This window comes from Peromyscus leucopus, chromosome 1, assembly GCF_004664715.2.
Source record: "Peromyscus leucopus breed LL Stock chromosome 1, UCI_PerLeu_2.1, whole genome shotgun sequence".
NCBI classification, from domain to species: domain Eukaryota; kingdom Metazoa; phylum Chordata; class Mammalia; order Rodentia; family Cricetidae; genus Peromyscus; species Peromyscus leucopus.
In genome coordinates this window covers 65,502,184-65,526,995 of record NC_051063.1, presented here as the reverse complement: position 1 = coordinate 65,526,995, position 24,812 = coordinate 65,502,184, and the positions used below count along the sequence as shown (strand labels likewise).

General features: G+C 48.5%; 1 protein-coding gene across 11 annotated transcripts in view; it reads left to right on the top strand.

The window, feature by feature from the left end:
- Jakmip3 (Janus kinase and microtubule interacting protein 3) overlaps positions 1-24,812 on the top strand; it is a 133,866-nt gene that overhangs the window by 45,858 nt on the left and 63,196 nt on the right. For all 11 annotated transcript variants that reach the window (XM_037209519.1, XM_028869408.2, XM_037209527.1 and 8 more), the window contains exon 2: positions 8,071-8,314. In XM_037209519.1, the coding sequence (XP_037065414.1) occupies positions 8,180-8,314 (135 nt within the window). In that variant the 5' untranslated portion in view covers positions 8,071-8,179. The remainder of the gene's footprint in view (positions 1-8,070; positions 8,315-24,812) is intronic.

The following is a 24,812-nucleotide window of genomic DNA, read 5'->3' as shown; positions in this document are numbered from 1 at the left end:
ATCCTGCAAGGGTATCGTGAAAAGAGGCTTGCCTGGATTTGTCTTGTGGTTGTGATAAAGCAACTGTTCTGAGCCTCGTTCAAGACTTTCAAACTGGTCGCCACAGTGACACTGCACCCACTGTCCTCTGCCACTAGTCCTGATGGTGCAGAGTTCTGAAGCTGGGACAGGAGACCCAGGCTGTGAGTCCAGCTGGCACCTGGCCTTTGACTGCTGCTGGTTTTCACAACGCACACTGAGCCAGACTGCAGGACTGAAGGAGATCTGGAGATGGGAGTATGCACACGGGGAGGCTTGATGTGACCTGAATGGAGGTCCACCAGGCCTCCCAGACACAGGGCAGGCTCTGACCTCCATCCCTAATTTGGGCGGCACCATGGCCCTCCCCACCCATCGTGAGGAGCTCTTTCTGTGTCCCGCTGCTCTGCCCCTGACATCCCCCAGACCCATTCTGTGCTCATGGCATACACATGCTCTCTGGGAAGTGCCTGTCCATGTCTTTTGCTATTTTTCTACTGAGTTGTCTGACTTCCTTATTGGCTGTAAGAGGATATATATATATATATATATATATATATATATATATATATATATATCACAGCCCCTTGTGAAGCATTTGTGTTCTGAGTGTTTTCTTTGATCCAGGCCTTTTCATGATTCCAAACATTTGTCAAGAGTTCTTCATGTAGCCCCTCCATTGCGTGCAACCTTTCACTGAAGCAGAGGCTACAGGGCACAGGGCATCACATGAATCCTAAGCAAAGTTGAAACAGTGCAGAGTGATGCATGCCAGATGCTTGGTTTTTGGTAATAAACTATAAAAGCTCTCTTGAATGGATAGATCCTCATCTAGACCCAGTAAAACTTCAGGAGAGGTAGGAAGAATCAGTGCGACTTCAGAGGGAGGTCTTCAGGAAGGAGGAAGTGTGGCTTGCCTCTATCCTTCCATCTGCCCATCCCTGTCTACCTGCCAGCCCAGCTGTCTACCTGCCAGCCCAGCTGTCTACCTGCCAACCCAGCTGTCTACCTGCCAGTCCAGCTATCCACCTCATCTCAGGGTCTCCCTTCACTTACTCAGACTGGCTGCTGTTTGTTCAGCACAGCTGGGACATGATAAGAAAGGCCCTGAGCACCCCAGCTTTTCCAGCCATCTCTCCAAGTTAGAGCCATGATGTTCTGGTTCATGAGGCTGTGGCCTTCAGTCTGGATGGTGGACTCTGGGGCTGGAGTCCTGTTGTTACCCAAGACTTTCTGAAGGTCCTGAGCTGAGAGGAAGCCTTGTCTGTTATTCTAAAACACTTCATATGTCTGAGTTTGTAGCAGGCTTTCTTTTGGGCCACCAACCAGCTCCCAAATCATGACACAGAGACTGATTATTAATTATGAATGCTCAACCTTAGCTTATGCTTGCCCCACTAGCTCGTATAACTTAAAGTAACCTGTCTCTCTTCATCTACATTTTGCCTTGGGGCTTTTTACCTTTTTTTCACTCTGTATGTCCTACTCCATGGCTGCCTGGCTGCCTGGCCCCGGGTATCTCCCTCTCTTTCTCCTTTATTCTCTCTCTTTCTTTCCTTCCCTCCCGCCCCCCCTCACATTCTCTCCTGCCTAGATTCCTCCTCCTACTTATTCTCTCCACCTGCCAGCCCCATCTATCCCTCTCCTGCCTAGCTATTGGCTGTTCAGCTTTTTATTAGACCAATCAGGTGCCTTAGGGAGGCAAAGAATACATCTTTACATCATTAAACAAATACAGCATAAACAAATGTAACACACCTTTATATAAAGAAATATTCTGTAACATAAACAGATGTAATACATCTTTACACAGAGTAATATTCCACAACATGTGTTCATTTCATAAAATAATTGTAGCTGCCCATTTTTTCTTTCATTTATTTTGTCTGTGCACATACATCCATGTGCCATGGCACATATGTGGATGTCACAGGACAACTTGAGAGAGTCAATTCTCTCCTTCTGCCAGCTGAGTCCCCAGGATCAAACTTGGATCATTAGGCTTGGTGGTAATAATCTTTACCTGCTGAAAAAAATGTTTTACATTTTATTTATTTGTTTGTTTGTTTGTAGTGTGTGTGTGTGTACACGTGTAGGCCCACACATGCCATGATGTGCATGTGGCAGTCAGAGGACAACTTATAGGAGTCAGTTCTCTCCTCCCACCATGTGGATCCAGGGGATTAAGCTCAAGTTGTCAGGCTCAGCCACAAGCGTCTATCTGTTGGATTTTTTGTTTTTTGTTTTATTTGTTTTTTTTTTAAAAAAAAAAAAAAAAACATCAATTTTTCTGGTTTCAGCACAAACTGAAAATTTAACCCGGCTCCTGTCAATCATAACCTCATAGTGGGTGCGGCTTGTCTGGCTGGGTTGTGAGTACCTCACAGAGACCCCAGACAGAAGCTAAAGCTTTTTCTTATTGGAAGGATTCTTTTCTTCTCTCCTCCCATTCCCACCACCTTGTTTTCTATCAACTTCATTTCTCCCGGGGGGGGGGGGTCTATAAATGATCAATATAAGTGATTCCTTTGAAATGCGGTTGGAAGTGTGGCCACAACCCAAATCTCGGATAACTCCATCTTTCAGCCAGCACACTGACAGCTGCTATGCCTGTTTCCAAGGGCTGCTGTCAGCTCGTCACAATGAGTGCTTTTTTCACACGTCTCATCGCACCTGCAGCAAGCTGTCCCATTGATTGTCATAACTGGAGGACAACATGTCAGGAGAAGTCCACCCGCCTCCTGATGACTTTGACAGTACTCAGATAGAGTATTTTGTTTTTCTTGTCAAGTTGGTGATATGCTACTTCCTGTAAATTTGTGGAAGGACAACATAGCACAATAGATGTTCATGAAGTTGAGTGCAGGACAGATGGGAAAAGGGATGTTCTTTCCAAGAACAGCAACTTGGCGCCCCGCCTTAAAGGCCAAAGAGGAAATTTCTTCAGCCACCCGTAAGCCTGCCTGGTGGCAGCTTCAGCAGGTGCCTAGCCATGTTCCTCTCTATCCTAGGAGGCCGGAGAAAGTTAAGCCACAGTGCTTTGAGTCAATGGCTTTGGAGAAAAGCCTCACTTTGGTGGCTGGCTTGTATGTTGCCACTTCCCTGGGCCTTTGGATGCCCACGAGGGCCATCTGCTAGGCAGCTGTACACACAGAGGTCAGGCTGCCCAGCTGGGCTCCCCCAGTGCCAGAAGCCAATGCTGAATTCCTAAGAGAAGGAGAGGTCTTCCCAGTTACTCAGAGCTGTGGACTATTCTCATTCCAAACATGGGATAAAGGACAGGTAGGAGTATTTAGAGGCTTCAGCTGGAGCCTGGTGCTAGGTCTGGCCCTGGGGGTACTTTCCTCTTGGACACACAGCAGCTGACATGCTGCCCTGGAGCCACCCCTATACCTGGCCAGCCTAGGGGCTGCCACAGAGTGACCACATGGCTCTGCTTCCACTTGGGGCCTCTGCCTCTAGCTGCTAGGAAACACATATGCGGTCAGACTTGCCTGGATGTCCTTCCATGTACTGCCTGCTCCTCATGTGATAGTATATTCCACATAGGACCCCCGGGTACGGAACTTTTTAGTCCAAGGCTCTCTCTGGGATTGGCAATGGCTGCAGCCAGCAGATTTGGGGGAAACTCTGGACACTGAGATTCAGCACATCTAGTCAGACTTCAGCTTTGCTCTAAGTTGCTGTTTTCCCTCCTATGACTTCCACCCAAAGCCTCCTCCCACAGCACCCAGCTTCCCATCAGCATTCAGAGTCAGTCACCCGGTCCCACAGCCACTCAGACCCAATTAAATACACAGAGGCTTATATTACTTACAAACTGTATGGTCTATGGCAGGCCTTTTGCTAGCTAGCTCTTATATCTTAAATTAACCCATTTCTATTAATCTACATTTTGCCACATGTTCTGTGGCTTTACTGATCTGTTGGCATGTTGCTTCTCCTTCAGTGGCAGCTGGTGTCTTTCCCTGCCTTCTTCCTGTCTCTCTGTTTGGATTTCCCACCTGCCTCTAAGCTGCCTTGCCATAGGCCAAATGGCTTTATTTATCAACCAATCAGAGCAGCACATATTCACAACGCACAGAAAGATATCCCCCATCAGCCCATCTCTTCCAACAGTCCACCTTGCTAGCCTCTACTCCAGAAACTCCCTATTCCACCTGAGGAAGGTTCTTCTTCCTCCAGCTTGCAGGTTGGATCTCTGATCTCTGGTCACCAGCATTTGCAACTAGACACCAATGGCCAATTAATTTGCCCCTCTGAGTGGCGGTTCTATTTACAGGCATTTAGCTGCAGCAGAGGTGGTTCTATTTGACTACCATGGGCCTCACCTGGTCTGCATCCCTGGAAGAAACTCAGGTGTGGACTCTGCCGCCCTCCCCATGGCCCTCTGTGGGCACCAGGGCCTCTGGATCACTGTGAGGGTCCTGCTCAACAAGAAAGTGCTGGCCCCATGGCCTGTGGCTCCTTTCTGTCTCCTCCTACTTGTTCTTTCAGATTCCAAATTTGGTGGACATGTGTCACCTGCCTCCCTCAACATCACTTTATGTTTCCATGGAAGTGAATTGTCAGAGTCATAATCTCTTCCCATAAACAAGTTAACCAGAAAGAACCTGAGCCTGCTTTTTTTAAAAAAAAAAAATTCTTATAACTTTTATTGATTCTTTGTGGATTTTGAATCATGCATTCTGATCCCACTTACCTCCCTGTCTCCTCAAATCTGTCATCTGCCCTTGCAGTCTCCCCCTGAAAAACAAAGCAAAATTTAAAAGAAAAACCAAAACAAACAAAACAAAACACAACACAACAATTAAAAAAGAGAGAGAGAGAAATAGAGAGAGAAGAATCTCACTGTAGAAGCTGTATTGTGGCTGGTTGAGTCACACAGTTTATTTACCGTTTGGTACATTCATCTTCACTTACAAGTGTGCATTGCCACGAGTCATTGGTCTGGCTTAAGGCCTCTGACCAAGCCTGCCTTAAAGACAGACTGCACGACTATGTGTGACAACCCAGACAGAACATGAATTATGGAGCAGACCAGAGAGGGACGGTGCCCCAAAGAGTGCTGCATGTTGAAGGCTTACTCTGACTTCTCCATGTCCTTTAGGTCACACAGTGACATCAAAACACATATCATAGCTAAACATTAAGTAAACCCAAGGGCAAGCAGGGACAGAGAGGGGAGGGCAGTCTTCCCCAGATAGGCCCCCAGTGAGCATCCTGAGGTTTACAGAGGTGATTAACCCATGCCAGGGTGCATCCATCAACCGTAAATCTCTGCCGCCTGCAGTATCTCTTATCACAGAGAGGCTGGCGGAGGTCAGCCCAACCCTTCTACCGTGGTCTTGGAAAGAAAATTTATTACTTCCTTGGAGACCCCAAAACAAAAGATGGTAGATGGAGCTATTAATTTAATGACTTCACCAAAGAAAGCATGAAAAATTCAGTTCTGCTCAGCACTAACAGCGAATCAGTACGTGCCTGGGAGCTGAGAAGGCCTGGGATGGAGCCCAGGCTTTCCCTCAGACTCGGAGGAGAATGTCTAGGGCTCTTTATTTCACTAATCATCAAACACATTTTAACAAACATTTGAGATACTCAGCATATTCTTTTAAAGACTTGTTTTTATTATATATGTGTGGGTATTTTGTCTGCACATATGTCTGTGTGCCACGCTTGTGTATGGTGCCTGCAGAGGCCAGATGAGGGCATTGGATCCCCTGAAACTGGAGTTGCAGATGGGTGTGAGCTGTGATGTCAGACCTGGGGCTTGAACCTGGTTCCTCTTGAAAAGCTGCCAGCGCTCTTAACCCCCAGTCACCTCTCTAGCTCCACAGTCAATATTTTTATGCTAATTCTAATACAGAGCAAGTTACAGATGCTTAACCAGAGCCACTCCAAGTGACTGTCTCTTGGCTGTCCCTGGCCTGTGCCCTCCTGCGTTGAATATAGTTCAGGACTGCCTAGCTCCCTTCCTGTGACTCCCCTCTTCACCCTCTCTGCATCTGCGGCTGGGGCTGAGCTGACTCGAAGCCAAGGACGTCCTTAGTCTCCAGGTCTCTGCATCTCTGGGTTCCATCCCTTGGGAGCCCTTGCTCCATCGCGACCTGCTGCTGACTTCTGCCTCCAGTGCTACTTCAGGCAGGCAGAGCTTGGCAGAGTCCCGCCCAGTGGTGGCTCAAGGGCTCAAGATGGCCCTTCTCTTCTGGAAATGACACACACACACACACACACACACACACACACACACACACAGTATCTTTCTTGCTCTCTCTTGAAGTTGGTTACCTCTGTGTGTGGCTAATAACATGGCTTTATCGAGGCAAGACCTATAGATTCTTTTTCTTTTTCTGTTTTTGCTTTTGTTTGAGACAGGGTTTCACTAGGTAGTCTTGGCTGCCTAGGGTTTGATTTGTAAACCAGGATGGTCTTTAACTCACATAGCTCCACCTGCCTCTGCCTCTTGAGCTCTGGTATTAAAGGCATATACCACTTTTTTTTTTTTTAAGAGTTTTATCTTAAAATAAGTAAAATAAGCTACTGAAGACACTGGGTAAATGTTGGTGCCTTGGCATGGTCATGGTGGGCCCTACAGGGGCCCTGAACCTTGCTGGCAGCTGCTGAGGCAATGGGAGGAGTCGGGGATAAATTAAAGCAGGAATCTTATGTAGATGGTTCTGGGCTGTGTCTGATATTCTGGACTGGAAGCTGGTACAGAATTGCTCCAATGGGATGTGGGCAGGATGGGCAGCAGGCTTTGCTGGGCAGGGTATGGCGATCCAGAAGCTGGAGAAAAGTCTATACCTTGATCACAGGTTAGTGAAGCAATATCAGGGCCCATGGCTCCTTCCATCTAGACCAATAGTTCTCAATCTGTGGGTGTCAATTTCTTTGAGAGTGAAACAGCCTTTTCACAGGGGACACATATCAGATATCTTGGATGTCAGAATTTACATTACAATTCATAACAGTAGCAAAATTACAGTTATGCAGTAGCAAGGAAATAATTTTATGGTTGGGAGTCACCACAACATGAGGAACTTTATTAAAGGGTCACTGCATTAGAAAGGTTGAGAATCACTGGTCTAGACCAAGGCCTGAGGAATCCTTGCCAGGTGGCGAGTCCACCATTCAAGATAGCTCCCTAACCAAAGACCATCTGGGTACTTGAATGCCATCAGCCATTTTGCTCAGCTGCTTTTATAAAATGCTGGTGTTTCTAGCCAACGGTATAAACAGAATAAACTTGAATCCATTTAAGGGACCAGCCTAGGTGGCTCCCAGACCCTAGGCATGGGTGATGGACAGACAACTGGGAGGAGTTACAGCTAGTTGTGTAGCAACAGAGAGCTCACACTCAAGGCTTCCATTCCCAGGAGGGAAGGGCAGCAGGCAGCTGCCCAGGGCTAAGCTGGGTTCTAGTGTTCCAGGGAGCCCAACCAGGGTTTGTGGGTTCTTCCTTGGTGAACTGGTACCCTACCTCTGTGTGAAAGTACAAATACCTCACTGAGACCTGTGTGTTCTCTTTCCTTCCCCACCCCTTTCCTCCCCTCCCCTCTCCTTCCTTCTCCTTCCTCTCCCCTCCTCTTGATTCCTCCTGTTCCCCGAACCCCTGCGTTTCCTGGATGAAGTTTGTGTCATCCCTGGGATGACCCTGGGTTGTGGCCTCTGCTCCACCATCTATTCTTAGCTCATGGTTTACACTTACTGCTGCCATCATGGGTCTCACACACACATATGAAACTCTAGGTTTAGAGTTACACACCAATCTCTTCTTAAAGGAGCAAAGGAATAGCATGTCCAATGCATGGAGTCCCTGTCTGGGGACACCGAGCAATGGCAGATGCCTCTGTGACCAGTGCTGGTCCTCAGCAAGCACAGTCAGGACCACATCCTCAGCTCTGGCATGAGAGGAGATGAGAGAGAGTAGATGTGCCCCCACCCCAACACCAAGGCCCTGAGCTCTAGGCTTGAAGGCCCCTGGCTGAGGGGCTACTGTAGCAGCTGGCCATATACAACCTGCTCACTGGGGGTGTGCTTTTCCTCTAGGTGAGTGAGAAAATGTAGCGGAGTGGCACCTGCCAAGAGCTTGGCGTGGATACCCTGGCCCAGACGGAGCAGCTGCCCCTGGGCGTCTTTCTGGCCATCCAGCCTCACCATGTCAAAGAAGGGCGCGGGCAGCCGGGCCAAGGGGGACAAAGCAGAGGCACTCGCCGCATTGCAGGCTGCCAACGAGGAGCTGCGAGCCAAGCTCACGGATATCCAGATTGAGCTGCAGCAGGAGAAGAGCAAGGTGGGCGCTTAAGCCTCTGCCCCAGGTCCCCTGCCCTGAGCTCCTGCCCCAGCTCCCCTGCCCTGAGTTTCTGCCCCAGGTCCCCTGCCCTGAGCTCCTGCCCCAGGTCCCCTGCCCTGAGCTCCTGCCCCAGCTCCCCTGCCCCGAGCTCCTGCCCCAGCTCCCCTGCCCCGAGCTCCTGCCCCTGGAACCAAATGGTCTTATATAAAGGAGGATGTGGCCAGGTCTCTACAGAGGTACCCGCTCCTTTATCCTGGTGGATATCTTTGGGGAAGAGAATGGCAAGTGGAGAGAGTTGGGAGTCCAAAATCCAGTGGGAGTGCATGCAGGGACCCCTAACCAATGGGACATCCCTCCCACAGAGGGCGTATGCTGTGGGTCCTCCAGGGCCTTGTTAAATGGCATAGTCCTGGGGTCAACACTGAGCTTCCCCTGAAGAATTTGTAACAGGATAAGCTGGTGTGAGTACACATAAACTCAGTGAAGCCAGCCATGAACCAACACTGGCTGTGCATTGAGAAATAAACTACCCTCTGTGTGCATGCAGGAAAAGATGGGCCAGAAACAGAGAGCCTCTTACTTACTATGGCTGAACCACACTTGTGACCATACTTGTAGCCCCAAACATTTGGCTTACCCTCCTCCAAAGCATTTTGCAGCTAGGAGAAATGACTTGTTAGGGACCCAGCAGGTGCACTGCCTTCTGTTCTCCTGTGACAACAAGGGTCTTTTCATATGAAGAATTGGGGGCCATGGAGATCACCAAGCAGAGCGTTTCTGTCACATCCTCAGACACTCTGTCACCAACCCCACTGCAGCAGCACCACGTGTGTTTTATGTGCAGCTTGTCAAAACACATCCCTCTCATGACATCCTGAGGATACCTTCACCTGCTCATAGCATTTCCGCTGCTTCTTCCAAGTTCCAGCAGCCCTGTCACTCATCTGGAACCCTGTGCACAAGGCATCTAGCAGGACAGGTATTTGCAAGAGTGACAGCAGCAACAAGGTACTCCTGGGCCTGTGTGGACACAGAGCCCACTGCAAGGACAGGAAGCTGCAGGAAGAGACCCTAGAGGCCAGGTGTGCTTAGAGCTCCCAAGTGCCGATTAGTGGGAAGACATGGGCACAGCACACCACAGGGTGTGCATCCCTGGCACCTCGCCTGAGACCTCCTTCCCCAGGTGTCACCTGCGCTTTGTCCCTTCCCTTTCCAACCCAGTCAGTAAACGAAGACACACGTCAGAAGCAGCCTTCAAGTCTCCCACCAACTGTAGCTTCTCTCGGCAACTAGAAATCAGACTGAAGGAAACTATCAGGCATGCCTGTGGCTTGCATAGCCCCACCCACTTACCACTCACCGGAGGAATATTTGCTCAATGAAGTCATTGTATGAGTTATTTTCCTTGTGGCTGTCACAAAATAGCAGACAAAATCAGCATATTTTGGCTCCCCGTTTAAAGGTAACATCCATCATGGTGGCGAAGGTGGCGTGGCAGGAACAGCTGTCTCCACTGCATCCACAGTCAGGAAGCAGAGAGATGAATGCTGGTTCACAACTTGCCAGGACCCCAGCACACAAAATGGTGCCAACCAATTTTAGGATGGATCTTCTGACCCTAACTAATTCAATCTAGAAACTCCTTCCCAGGCATGCACGAAGGTTGATCTCTTAGGCAAGTCTAGATCCTGCCAAGTTGACAATATTAATATCCCAGTCAGGGCCAGCTAGGAAGTAAAGGATGAAGTTGAAGATCACGGTCACTAGCAGTGTTAGTTCTCTGGAGTTTATCCTCCATAGGCGTCAAAACTAAGATCTTAATTCCCACTAGCTGTAGAGCTGGTATCTCTGTCTAGTTTTCAAGAGATTCCAGATTCTTCTGAAGCTTCTGGTGGGTAAGGAGCACCAATAGATGGCCAGGGAGGCCCTTCCTAGGTAGGTAGCTCTCCCTAGACCTCCAAACATGTCTGGAAGAGACCTATAGCCCCTTGAGCCCCATGGAATGCCACTGGGCTAGTGGTCCCCATACTTGACCGGTGTTCAGAACAGCTAGACCTGTGCTGTGGGTAGGGACACAGGCAGGACACTCCAAGGAGTACCACTGCCCGGGCAGAGCCTGAGCTGTCACAACCCCAAGGGAAGACCCAGATTCAGGCCCACGGGGGGAAAAAAGGGCACAGATACAGATTCCATGAAATCGCTTCCACTGGGTAATGCGATCTCAGTTTGGACCTAGCTACCCAAATGTCTCAGCTGTGATCCTGGCCTAACCACTGCAGGCTCCTTTCTCCGTCTGAGAATTCTTTGTGCACTGATGCTCCGAAGCAGCAATTTCTTACTCTGCAAGGTCCAGAGTCAGGTGTGGACGTGGACGGAAGCCAACAACTGCAGCCGCTAAAAGCTAAGCACCTCAGACTTCACCGACAGCTGACTTCTTGAAGAGCATTGAGTGTATTAAGGCTTGTCAGTGAAGAACAGGGGGCCACCAAATCCAACAGAACTTTCCCCGGGCTCACAGAGCGGAGGCTGGGTAGTTCAATGATGGCTGTCGGCTGTTTGCTGTCTGCACACTGGGGAGGTTGAGAACCTGTACGGGCTATGAAGCCGGGTCCCTCTCTCAGCAGTCCTGATGCTGGGCTGAAGGCCTGGAAGTTCCTCGGGGGTCACTGGCATTCAGTCTGTGTAGGAAGGTTGAAGAAGCTGCACACGGAGCTCAGTAGAGAATGGCAGCAGCAGGGGTAGACACACTCACTCAGAAGTGAAGGCAGGCGGGCAACACTGCTTTGCCTCAGACCTCTTTGTATTCAGGCTGTGTGGTGGTTTGACTAAGAATGACCCCACAGGCTCGTAGATTTGAATGCTTGGTCACGGGGGGGGGGGGGGGGGCGCGGGGGGGGGGAGAAGGGGGAAGGGGAAGGGGGGAGAGTGGCAGGACTGGACAGGATTAGGAGGTGTGGCCTTGTTGGAGGAAGTGTGTCACTGAGGGTGGACTTTGAGGTTTCAGAGCCCAAGCCAGGCTCAGTGGCTCTGCTCTTCCTGCTACCCATGGATCTGGATGTAGAACGCTCAGCTACTTCTCCAGCACCATGTCGGCCCGTGTGCCGCCATGCTCCAGCCATGATGACAATGAACTAAACCTCTGAAACTGTAATCAAGCCCTAATCGAATGCTTCTCTTTTATGAGAGTTGCCATGGTCATGGTGTCTCTTCACGGCAACAGAACACTGACTAAGACAGACTGCCTGTTGGGATGTGCCACTTTGTTTTTTTAAAGACATAATCTCATTGTGTAGTCCTGGTTGGCCTGGAACTCAATATGTAGACCATGCTGGTAGTCTGGAACTCATGATGATTCACCTGCCTTTGCTTCTCAAGTTCTGGGGTGAGCCACCATACCAGGCCACCATTCATTTTTGTTTTTTTGAGACAGGGTTTCTCTGTGTAACAGCCCTGGCTGTCCTGGAACTTACTCTGTAAACCAGGCCGGCCTCAAAATTACAGAGATCCACCTGCCTCTGCCTCCCAAGTGCTAGGATTAAAGGTGTGTGCCACCACCACCTGGCTCAAATGGTAGTTTTTAAGAATGAACATCCTAACACACTACCATTCACAATTATACTAATTTGATACTTAGATGCTGAGAGATGATCGTAGGGATATATTAAAAATCTTTTCCCCCATAATTAAGTCATTATGTGTCTATATTATGAGCAAAAAATACATACAATAAAAATTCTGTAACTCACAATATCTATGCCTTACATCTAAGCCCCAGTGTTTCAGGCAGTATTTTCTGGTTCTGAGAATGGCTGATATACTGTTTTGGTTAGGAAAAATCTCTTGTTCAGGACAGATGCAATTTTCAGTTTTGAATATTTCCTATAACCTCAGATCCAGGGGGCTGAATGCACATTGACAGATAGTTCAAAACACCAGCAGGCTATTGGGGGAAGGGCTGGGGAGACAGCGTGAGAAGTTGGGAGGGTGGAGGGGAGAGTAGCTGGTACCCTGTGCCCTGGTTGGACCCAGGCAGAGATGAGGATGAGGATGAGCATGCATACAGGATGGTTCTCGGGTTTTGGCCTAAGGCACTGAGAGAAGTCTGGATCAGGAGTTTGTAAGGAGATCCAGAGCTGTGGTTTGGCAGGTGCCTGGGAGACCTGCCAAAACAGCCAAGTGGAGACCGCCAGCTGGGCAGCTGAGTGTCTGTCTGTCTGCATTCCTTGGAGAACACTGGGCCTAGGTGAGTGTGGAAGTTACCAGGTGTTGGGTGATGTCAATTTGAGAGTATATAGGAAGAAGGGGATGCAGTGCCAAGTGCAGAGCCTTCAGGTGGTTGGTAGTGAAGGAAGACCAGCATCAAGGAAGCCACATGGTGCTGGCCTAGTGCTAGAACTTTCTTTGGGTCTTTATTATTTTTTTATCATTAAGAAATTTTCTATTCATTTTATATACCAACCACAGATCCCCCCTCTTCCCACCCCCCAGCCTTCCCCCCAAGCCTACCCCCACATGCCCACATTTCTCAAGTCAAGGTCTCCCATGGGGAGTCAGCAGAGCTGGGCACACTCAGCTGAGGCAGGTCCAAGCCCCTCCCCGCTCTGGGTCTTCATTTTTAAGTTACGTGCCTGATGAGCACAGAACTTGAGCCTTTCTTCTGCTTATTGTGCCCAGTCATGGCTGATTTTGTGTTTTTGTCTGCACAGTCCCAGGTGGCTGTATTTCCACAGCACTTGATGCCAAAGTCTTGAACTTAAAAAGAACTCGCTAGTGTTTCCCTGGAGAAACATGTGCATATTATTCTGGGTAGTAGTGCTTCTGTGTTCATGGAGTGGGAAAAATATTCCCACAAGGAGCTTTGGAGGTAGCCGGGGCTCAAAGAATAGGATTCTCCTTATTGCACAGAGCCATGGCTCTTTCTGCATGGAGCAGGCAACCTGGTTTCCCTGACTCTGACCAGAGGCCAGCTTTGTTCTGTACATATATCAGACAAACCCATGCCCTCAGCTATCTGGGTATATAATCCCCTCTATTCCTTATCCCACATCTCTCTGCAGCCATGTCTGGTTTTCCTATTTCCCTCAGTCCTCCTAATGAACCAGGCAAAAGCCTTTGGACCACTAGATCTGATACTGCAGTGTGGCTGGGTTTTCCCTTTAATTAAGTATTTTATGGGTATGGGTGTTTAGTCTGCATGAATGTCTGGGCATCACATGCATGACTGGTGCCCTTGGAAGTCATGGAGCTAGAGTTAAAGATGATCGTGAGCCACCATGTGGGTGCTGGGAATGAACTCCAGCCCTCTGGGAGAGCAGCCAGTGTTTTTAACTGCTAAGCCATCTCTCCAGCCCCACAGCTAGCTTCTGAGACCGCGACCTTCACACCTTTTCGTAGATGTTAGCATGACCTACAGTAAGAAATGTGCTTGCCTCGTGATTGCAACACTGCGCACACCTAGTCTCAAAGCATTTGGCACCTAAATTCATGGCCCACTAATGGTCTTGACCCAATTTTAGCAAATCAAGCTTCTCCTTTCCAGAAGTCCCTAATCTAGCTCAGGGAACCATAAACAGTGACCAGAAGCTCCAGGGAGGTTTCCCCAAGGAACACAAATAAAAGCAAGTGTCTATCTGCCACATTGTTTTAACCTGTCACTAGTTCTCAAGTTCCCCGGGTGGCTGGTTGGGTTAACACCCTTAGAAGTTGCTGAAGACCGTGGAGCAGGTCCCCTGCTCTGCAGGTGACTCCTCGGCAGGGACCAGGACATGGGAGATGCTGCTGGGTTTTCATTACAGTGAATCCTGAGAATGTCTGTAGAAGAACATTCAGGGATGTGCACAGATGTGCCGGGTACTAATCTCAGTTCTGCTAACAAGAGTGAGACCATACACAGTCACCTCATTATCCAGGCTTGGGAAGTGGCTAAGGAGATCAGGGTGTGCATAGTACATAGTGTGCCGATTTGGGGCTTTGAGACCTCACGGGGAATGAATGTTTGATGATGGAGAAACCATTGCTGTGTGGTTAAGGAGGCCTAGGAAGCACAGGCACGATGTCCAAGCGGATTTCTCTTGAGCTTCTTTGTTCAGAACCTTTCCCTGTGCCGAAGGTGAGAGACACTTTCTTATGCTTTATACTAGACATTCTCCCTCCCTCTCTCTCTCTCTCTTTTTTTTTTGAGTGTATATGTGGTGTATATGCATGTATGCACATGTGGGGCACACATGTGGGTGTGGGTATCTATGTATGTATGCATGTGTGTTCACATGCCTATATAGGACCAAGGTTGACACAAGTATCATTCTCAGTTGCTCTCTGTCTTAGATATTGAGGCAGGGTCTCTCACATGACCCAGAGTTCACTGATGAGGTTAGTCTAGCTATCCAAGTTTGCTCCTTGCTCCAGGGGTCCTCTGTAATCCAAGCAGTAGGATTATGAGTGGATTGCCACGTTTACCCCACATTCATGTGCAACCTCTGGTCCTCCGGCTTTTCTAGCAGTGCTGAACTTCCTGAGTCATTCCCCCAGCCTGTCTCTAGAAAACCGACATTTTGCCTTTCACATATCCAAAACCCTCCTAGAGTTGACGTTTGTGCCTCATACAAGTAGTGACTGAGTCTTCACTATGAACGTGGAATAGCCCTGGCACCACATATTTACTTTTTTTTTTTTTGTTTTGTTTTGTTTGTTTTTTGAGACAGGGTTTCTCTGTGTAGCTTTGAGCCTTTCCTGGAGCTTGCTCTGTAGACCAGGCTGGCCTCGAACTCACAAAGATCAGCCTGCTTCTGCCTCCTGAGTGCTGGGATTAAAGGTGTGTGCCACCGCCCAGCTAGATTTTTGTTTTGTTTTGTTTTTCAAGACAGAGTTTCTCTGTGTAGCTTTGTGCCTTTCCTGGAACTCGCTTTGGAGATCAGGCTGGCCTCGAACTCACAGAGATCCGCCTGGCTCTGCCTCCCGAGTGCTGGGATTAAAGGCGTTCACCACCGCCGCCGCCTGGCTTATTTTTTTAAAAAAGTATTTGTTTTATTTTGGGGAGGTTATAGCATAATTACATAATTCCCCTTCCTTTTCTTCCATCCACATATTTATTTTTTAATAAACACAGAACATGGAGGACACCCATATATGATCTCAGCACTTGGGATGGGGAGGCAGGAAGATGGCAAGTTCCAGGCCAGCCTACGACACCTAGCAAGATCCTGATGATAAAGAAAGAAATGGCCTTCCACTCCGCACTACAGCACATGTTTATAACCAGCAGAAGACACTTGTGTGTGAGTCCATGCAGGGGCAGCACTGTGGACGGCAGCCTTTGCCCTACCGAGTTAATGCCCTGGGTCACGTGACTCTGCAGTCCCACTTTGCTTTGACAGCACAGTAGTGACCTAGACTTGAGCCTGGTCCTCTGTTTTTCTCTGTTTATCTTCTTGCCTCTGGCATTACTGGAAGGAAGATGCATCTAGATTAGCTGCCATTCCCAAGAGATGTGCAGTTTAGTCACCAGCTGCACCAACCCCGTTGTTGTGAGCCGGGGGTCTGTTTTCCCCGAGTCTGTCTGTCTGAGGCTAGCTCAGTTCCTAATTCTTCCAAGGCAGACTTAATTCTTTAGTGAGCATCTTCTTGTTCTGCTTTTTTTTTCTTAAAAGCTGCTTTAGGGAGTCTTGAGTCTTTGTATTTCCACACAAATCTTAGAATATACTTGTTAATTTCTGCTTTCTTAGCACCCCTGTGGATTGAGTTGCATTGAATTTACAGGTCGTTTGAGGGAAAGCTGACTTCTTTATAATATTGAGCATTTGGACTTATGAACAGAGCTGATTCTGTCTATTTAGCCCTTTTGAATTTCTAACAGGCGGTAGCACAGAGGTCCTGACTGTATTTCTTAGCACATATTCACAGGCATTTGATCACCTAATATTTGATACATCCTAACATTTTCATTCCTAATGACACAGAAATCTAGTTGATTTGTTCACAGTTGAACTTCTTGTCTCTCTTCACAGTCATTCAACCCATCTGTAAAAACACACCTTTTGTCAGGATGTGAGAAAGCCACAAGCCAGTGAGGGGGCATGCCCCTGGTGAGAGGACATGCCCCTAGCAAGCAGGTGCGCAAAAACACCACATGCCAATCTGTTCAAATTAGAACCATCAGCTAATCACAGAACACAGCTCTGAATCATCCTACAGCCTAGCTGGGCATGCTCTGGGACTGTTCTGATGAGCAGAGGTCACCTAAGGACACACACACACACACACACACACACACACACACACACACACACACACACACGACCAGAGAGACAGCTGAACTCCTCCCCAGCTAATGGCCATTTGAAGGCCTCAGCAAAAGCTGCCACCTGTCGTTCCTGTTGTTCATTTGGGCCTTCCCAGGGCAAAGCTTCGCGTGGCAGTTCTTTTTATTATCTTCCAACCATCTCTGGTGAGGTTAACACAGACAGACCATGGGCACAGACAGAACCCATGGCAGATGGGTTCAGGTATATGTGTTCTGTTTGGTGTCTGTTCCTATAAAGGAATCAGTCATCAGAGAGCTGATTGATAAAGATGACCTTGGATTCTAGAGCACTCATAATTGAAGGCTTGCAGATTTTCATTTTCATAAAAATACTCAGAGAGCATGTCCTTTCCAGCAAAAAAATGTGGCCAATTAAGTATCACTTTTGAGCTAAGGGGTAGGCTCATACCCTGTCATCTGTCTGATTTAAAACCTCCAAACCTTCAAGCTGTCTGCAGGTCCCGGCAGTATTGCTAACTATTATTTGAGAGCTGTACATACTCTTGTAGCATGAATGCAGACGGCTGTTGCACCTATAGACAGCTGGGCTAGAAGCCTCTGCAGGATGAGATGTGGATTCCTGGGGGTGTGGCACCCAAGCGGGTCCCAGCACCCGGTCTGACACAGGACCCCGGCAGCTTGCACCGCACTTCTGGCTCAGATACCCTCTGTTCTGAACAGCATCTTGCCAAGCCTTCCAGTGCGCTGCCTCTCAAGTCCATGTAGAAGTTTGCTGCTTGAACTACGCACTGCTTAGGAGACATTTTATTTTTAGGTTTATTTTTATGTGTCTGAGTGTTTTACCTGCATACACGTATGTGCACCATGTACATGTAGTTCCCACAGAGGTCAAAATAGGGTGTCAGATACCCTGGAGCTAAAGTTACAGATGGGTGTGAGCCACCATGTGGGTACTGGGAATTGAACCTGGGTCCTCTGGAAGATTAGCAAGTTCTTTTAACCACTGAACCATCTCTCCAGCCCCTTAAGGAGACCTTTCTAAAGTGAGTGAGCTTCAGCCTCCCCTTCCATCTAAAAGGGAGCCTGATGTGTATTAGTCCACAGTACGAGGCAGAGGCAGTGTGCTGACAGCTGATGAAGCCAAAGGTCATGGGCTGTGCTTGTGTTCTGAGAAGTGCTTAACTATTTCCTTACCTTTGGTGGGGGGAGGGCATTTTCTCCCAAAGCTGTAAGTCCCAGGGGGTCAAACTGAACCACTGACCTACAGTCCCTGAATTCTAATCTGGGAGGATCAATGGGCAAGAATTGGTAGGAAATGGCTAACCTGGACAGTAGGTGAGAGGAGAATTGTTCTAAGCAAATAGGAGTACACACTATGAAGCTACCATTTAATTTTTTCCCATACAAGGTAGGTAATCAGATTAGAAAGTCCAGAAGCTGACTTGAGTTGCATCCAGTGGCTGCTTTGGCAAATAGAGACACAGGAGAGGTCCAATGTAGTGGTCATGTCTGGTGCGTAATTTCACAGTCTCAACGAGGGTTTGGCTTCTGTAACTGGCTGAGGCTCAAACACTTGGCTGCAAGAGACAACTCATGTTACGTTGCAGTCTGCTGGAACATCCAGCCGGGCCAAAGTTCACTGTATACAGAGGCCCCTTTGGACCAAATTCCCTGTTTAAGGGTTCTGTGGTGATTGTGTGACCGTGTGTTTGTAGTGTCACAGCCTTCAGCATCTGTAAGCAGAAGGAAACCCTATGGATGGAGCTGGAGATACTCTCGGTGGTTAAGGGTACTTACTGCTCTTGCACGGGACCAGAGTTTGGTTTCCAGCACCCATGTCACATGGCTCACAACAGCCTGTAACTCCAGCTCCAGGAATCTAGTCCCTCTTCTGGCATTGGCAAGTACTCACACACAGGAACATATGTACATGCACACATATATAAATCCAAATAAAATATGTTTTAAAACATGGAAACATGAGAAATGGTGATCAAGTTCGACAGTAAGAGAACGGGCTTGGAAACATGATGGAGTGTTAAGAAGCTCTTTCAGCTTCTAAAATGAAGGTGATTTTCAAGATTTTTGGGTTTTTTGTTTGTTTGTTTTTGAGACAGGGTTTCTCTGTGAAACAGTTCTGGCTGTCCTGGAACTCACTCTGTAGACCAGGCTGGCCTCGAAATTACAGAGATCCGCCTGCCTCTGCCTCCCGAGTGCTGGGATTAAAGGCGTGTGCCACCACCGCCCGGCTCATGTGATTTTTCTACAGCTGGTTACAGTGAATGTTTTGAGTAGGGAAGAGGGAAAGGAAAGCATCACTGGTGCTTACATCTGAGAAGTGAAATTTAGGAACATTTAGCATCAGATAGGGTGGGGCTGTGACCCTCATGACAAGCCGTGTTCCTAGCCTTCCTACCACCCCCTCAGCTGCCACCCAGCCACTGGGGCCTTGCAGACTTCCAGTCCCCGTGTCCTCTGCTGTTTACTCCCCAGGAGAGAAGGGGTGAGGCACATGGTGGTTGTCTTCCTGGAGATGAGCTGATTTCCTAAGCAGTCATGCTGGGATGCTGAGCTGACCTGAAGCGGGTGATGATGGGGTGAGAAATGAGCAGCATCAGGTACATGGAGAAAGGTGGTCACATGTGTAAAGCACCAAGGGAACCAAGCAGGTCCCACTGCCAGGGAAGGGACTCTACTGTGGGACCCAGGCATCTTTCAAACGGCATTTAAAAAAAAAAAAAAAAAAAAAAGTAGATATGGTGATAACTGCCTGTAGTACTTACTGATAGCCAGGAAGCTGAGGCAGGAGGCCAGCCTGGGCTACCCAGGTGAGACTCTACCTCGAAATTATATATGTGTGTATATGTATATGCATAATGTATGAATACAAATTATATACACATACATACGTAAAATATAAAAAACAAAGGGGCTGTGTGGGCAATGGGAATACCCCTCCAGTTGCCCACACCAGAGAGCCATGAGGACAAAGGACTCCAGAAATGGCAGGTGAGGCGCTCAGCCCTGTGGAGTTGGTCATTTGGAAATTTTCCAGTGACTCTTGCCCCAACCCCCATCCCTGGAGTGTGCTGAGGAGGTGGATACATGGCTTACAGCAGCTACCACGCTGTGGAGAAGTAAGGGAGAAAATTCCAGAGCACTCTGTGTGGTGCAGGACACAGCACTCTAGAGGGAAATGCTGGGGTGGGGGTGAAAGCCGGGATGGTTCAAATGTCAAATGGCCATTGGAGAATCTCAGGTCCTATCCAGTTACTGTAGGGAGAGAAAATGAATAAGAGACAGAGGAATGCCCCTACAAATGGTAAAAGCGCATCACAGAAACCCACTCTCATGCAGAAGAAGCTACGAAGGTTATTTACAATGGACCTGAAAGACATCCAAAAAACTGGGTAAACAAGTTAGAAAAATGCATAACTGATGTGTCCGGACTCACAAACTGGAAATGGAAATTTAGAAGTACAGATCTAGAAGGAACATGGGCATATAAACCCAACGAATAATACTTTGTGAGGAATTGAAGGAGAGACTAAGATATAAACAAAGTGAAAAAAAAAAAAAGCTTAAAAGAAAATAGGGCCGGGTTGTGGTGGCACACGCCTTTAATCCCAGCACTTGGGAGGCAGAGCCAGGCAGATCTCTGTGAGTTCGAGGCCAGCCTGGTCTACAGAGCAAGATCCAGAACAGGCACCAAAACTACACAGAGAAACCCTGTCTTGGGGGGGGGGGATAAGTAAATACTGAACATGAGCAAAGTCACTCTAACTTAAGGACAGTAGCAGTCCCTGAAGATGATGGGGACATAAAAACAGAATATAGAAACCTGACACTTAAGGAAAACGTGGCTGTGTTTTAAAAGGAGACAAGGGGCTCCTGAGAAGGCTCAGAGAGTAAGAGTACTTGCCACCGAGACTGGCAACCAGAACCCACATGGCGGAAAGAGAGAACCAGTTTCTACGAATTGTCATTGACCTTCACACTTGCAATGTAGCCTGGGCCTCCTGCCCACATGTAAAAGTAAGTAAGTAAATAAATAATTTTAAATGTTACTTAATTTTTTTGTATGTACCTGTGTTTGTATGAGTTTATATGTACCACATACAAGCAAGAGCCAGCAGAGACCAGAAGAAGGTCCTGGATTCTCCTGGAACTGGAGTTACAGGCAGCTGTGAGCCTCAATATGGGTGCTAGGACTCCAACCTGGGTCTTCTGCCAGGGTAGTGAGTTTTCAAGGAAATTTCTTTTTTCTTTCTTTCTTTTGCTTTTGTTTTTGTTTTTTGAGACAGGTTTTCTCTGTGCTGTTTTGGTGCCTGTCCTGGATCTGGCTCTGTAGACCAGGCTGGCCATGAACTAAGAGATCCACCCTGGCTCTGCCTCCTGAATGCTGGGATTAAAGACGTGCGCCACCACCGCCGCCGCCGCCGCCGCCACCCGACTAAGAGGTCTTTCTTTTGAAAGAGCGTGCATGAAACCAAGACCCAGACCAGCAATCCCAGAGTGTGCTCTAGTAACATGAAAGAAAGCATAGGTGCCAGTGTGCACTGTACACGAAGCAGAGGAGACTCCAGGGTGACTGGGGACAGCAGAGAGCAGCTACGGATGGAGAGAAGAGTGAGCAGCAGGCAGATGCTGAGGGGGTTGTGTCTGGTAAAGCCTGCATCCAGTCGTAAAGCCTGCATCCAGTCGCATTCACACAAGAATCCAGGTGACATCGTTCCTATGGCTGCTCCTAAGGACTCTTCAGACTCTGAAGTGGACAGGGACGCTAACTGGCCTATGAACATGGAACCCAGAGCCCCTCTGTGAGTTGGACCCCAGTGAAGGCATAGACGCCACCTGTGACTTGTGCTTAGGGCAGCCTGCCAGGCTTGACATGTCTAAATCCATTGGGAATTATGAAGTATTTTGAGATTTATAAAGTACTTTGAGATTCCTCAGGGAGAATGTAAGTATGAAGAGAGAGTGTAGAATGACTGTGGAGCCGGCCACGCAGTGAGGCAGGGGGGGGGGGCTATAGAAAGGGCAAGAACACCAGCCATTCATGGTTATCACACCCAGGGGTGTCAGTATCAAAACTACCGAGTCCTGAAACAATTGTCTGTATAACGTGGGTATGGGGAACGAGTGACTGCATGCCCTCCTGATTCCTTGAGAACAAAAGTGCTCAGTGTGAAAGAACAGAGATTCAGCTGTGGGCAGGGGGCTAGGCAGAATCTCTGTGGCCCTGACTTTGAACTTAATGTTAATGTGAACTCGAAAGATGTATGTGCATGTGATATTAATACATACATGCATACATACATACATACATGCATACATATATACATACATACATACATACATGCATACATACATACATACATCAGTAACCTATCCAGGAGGAATGAGCAGTCCTAGGGCCGTGGCTGAGACCTTGAAATATCATTTTCTATGAAAATGAAAAGCAGTCAGAGCAATAGAGATAAGCAAAGCAAACCTGGACTGCGCCACATCCCACAGTTTGGGAAACGACTTGGGTCTCAACAAGAGGATTCAAGAGCCTCCTGAAGAGGCATTCACTGGCCCCAAATGGGACCAACACTTCAAGCCTCGCTGAAGATGAGATTTACAAAGAACTGAGGCCCATCAAGTATGCTTGAATCCATACGCTCCTCGGGCAACAGTTAGTTAGTACTCCGTGGTTGGCAGGGAGCCAGTTTATTATCTCACAACTGAGTAATTAGAGGGAAGAATCAATTATTTATCTTGCTTTTCCACCACAACCAAACAGCAGCTGAAGGAAGCCCCCCCCCCCCCGCCCCTCCAACCCCGAGTAAAGCAGCCTCCCTCCCTCCCATTGCATGGTTTGGAAATGCTGAGAGGCCAGAAGCAGCAAGAGGAAATGAAAAGGCATGCATGAGAATCCAGGGCCAGGCCCTGCCCCTCTGGCCCTGGCAGGCATCGGTGGCTGCCCTATGTCGGAGAAGGCTGCAGCATTTCTCACAGCAGCCAAACACCCCAGTGCCAGTCTCTGCCAGCTGCAGGCTTTTGTGAGTGTCAAGTGGCTGTGATGATTAATCTTGATTATGGACCTGGCTAGATGGAGAGACATGCTCATCGGTAAAGCACACCTCTGGGCATGTCTGTGAGGGTGTTCAGAGCCAGGTGGCATGAGGGACAGCAGCTAAGAAGACAAGAACCACTCTAAATGTGGATGGCATTTCCCAGTAGTCTTCAGGGCGGGGAGCAGAGAAACGAACGTGGAAGGCAGAAATTGGCCAGCATCGGCTTCTGTCCACCATGAGGCTGTTGACTTTGCTTCCCCACCTGTCTCTTCCCAGCTATGATGTTCTTCCTTCACACACACAGGCCTAGAAGCAGGGGAGCCAAGTGACCATGGACTGAAACCCCCTGACACTGTGAGCCAAGGTCATCTGTCCTCCCCCAGCATGTCTGTCTTTACCCAGCTTCCCAGAATTCCAGGAGAGCTAGTTAGCTTTTGTGTTGAGCCTTGAAGTTGACTAGTGGCATTTCTCTAGGTGACTCCCAAGATTCTCCAGGGCCTAACTTCTGCCCAGCTTTCATGGCTGTCCTGGGATGGGGATCTCACTCTGTCACATGCTTTGTTGGAAGCTAGTGGCCCAACCTCGGCACTGTGGGTGCTTTGAGAGGGGCAGGAGAGGAGAGGGCTTCTGGTGGCTGACTGGATGTTAGCCAAGCCTTCCACACATGGGGCAAAGTCTCAGGTCCTGGACAGAAGTAACCTCCTTATCTCCAACAGCTTCAAGGTGGGGTAGAGCTTCACCCTGCCTTGGGCTGTTCGGCTCACACTGTTCTCCACTCTCCGTGATCTACTCTGTGACACAGGATGCACTCACTCATCTCTTTGCTCATTCCCACTGGGACGTTTTCACAAGATCTGAATATGTATCTGCTGAGAGAACAGAGCCAGGCTCTGGGCCATAGATACTGGTGTTGGTTCTGGCCTACCAAGTCCCACTCAGGACGCAGTGCGCCCTCAGGACCTAGCCCTCAGGAGAAACTAGCTATCCCTGCCCCACTCAGCCATTGATTCTTCCTTCCTTTAAACACATAGAACATTATGGAACCATTCAAAGGATCCATGGAAGAAGAGAAGGACTTTCTTCAAATAATTCAGAAACACTATGTGGTAGCTCATGCCTGTAATCTGTAGGCTGAAGCAGGAAGATTTCTGTGAGTTCAAGGCTAGCTTGGACCGCAGAGTGTTAGCATGGGGCAAACCTCAGCTAAAATGTGAGACCCTGTCTCAAAAAACTGAAAGCAAACAAACCCCGGCTTTTTCTTTTCTCATCTCTGGGGTTCAGTTGAATCTGGAAAAGGAGGAGATGCACATTAAATGGGGGTACAGGTACCTGCTTGCTCTAGCTTCCATTAATGGTCTGTTAAGCAAAGCAGACGTCCACACTGCTGGATGGCTGCCTATGGTCCAGTGTGCAGGGACAGGCAGAGGCATGCTGGGCCATAAGAGGACAATAGGGCCACCAGCCCTGGTGCCAGCTGTGTGAGTCAGTGTCACACGCCTGTCCTCCGGGGAAGCAGCAGCAAACAGCCCCTGAAAAGTTGCCTCTGGTGGGGGAGGGAGGAAGGCCAGCCTCAGAGGCAGATAAATCAAGAACAGTTTGGACCTTAACTGTCCCCAAAGACCCCTGTGTTAAAGGTTTTGTCCAGAGATCGTGGCACTGATGTAAGTTGGAGGAGCCTTTTAAGTAGGCTAGGGCTGGGGAGAGAGCTCAGGAGGGAGATGTTTGCTGTGCAAGCATGGGGACCTAGGTGTGCTTGGAGCTGGAGTGGGCAGCTTGGCTGCTGTTTGGGGTGGTGGGTAAAGAAAGTGGGAGCCTAGAAGATGGATGACTCCAACAAGATTCTCTCCAAAGAAGACAAGGGAAGAACTAGAAGACGGAGTGGCATGCAAGGATTAAATAGACAGGAATAGACAGGAATAGACAGCACAGGAAGGACTCACTCACTATGGACTCCTCGCTGGCTGCTGTGGAAAAGGACTATGTGGGAAATATCAGTCATTTCAGAACTGATGGCGCCCACTACAGGACGAGAGAGTTGAAGGCCATCAAGACCTGGGGAGGCCTGTTTGAACAAATTCAGCATAGAGTGACTGTTTTAGGGTCCCAGCAGGAAGCAGGTAACTCCCCAGGTGTGTCTTTGAGATTCATAGAGGCACTGTTTTCCAGGAGCAGGTGT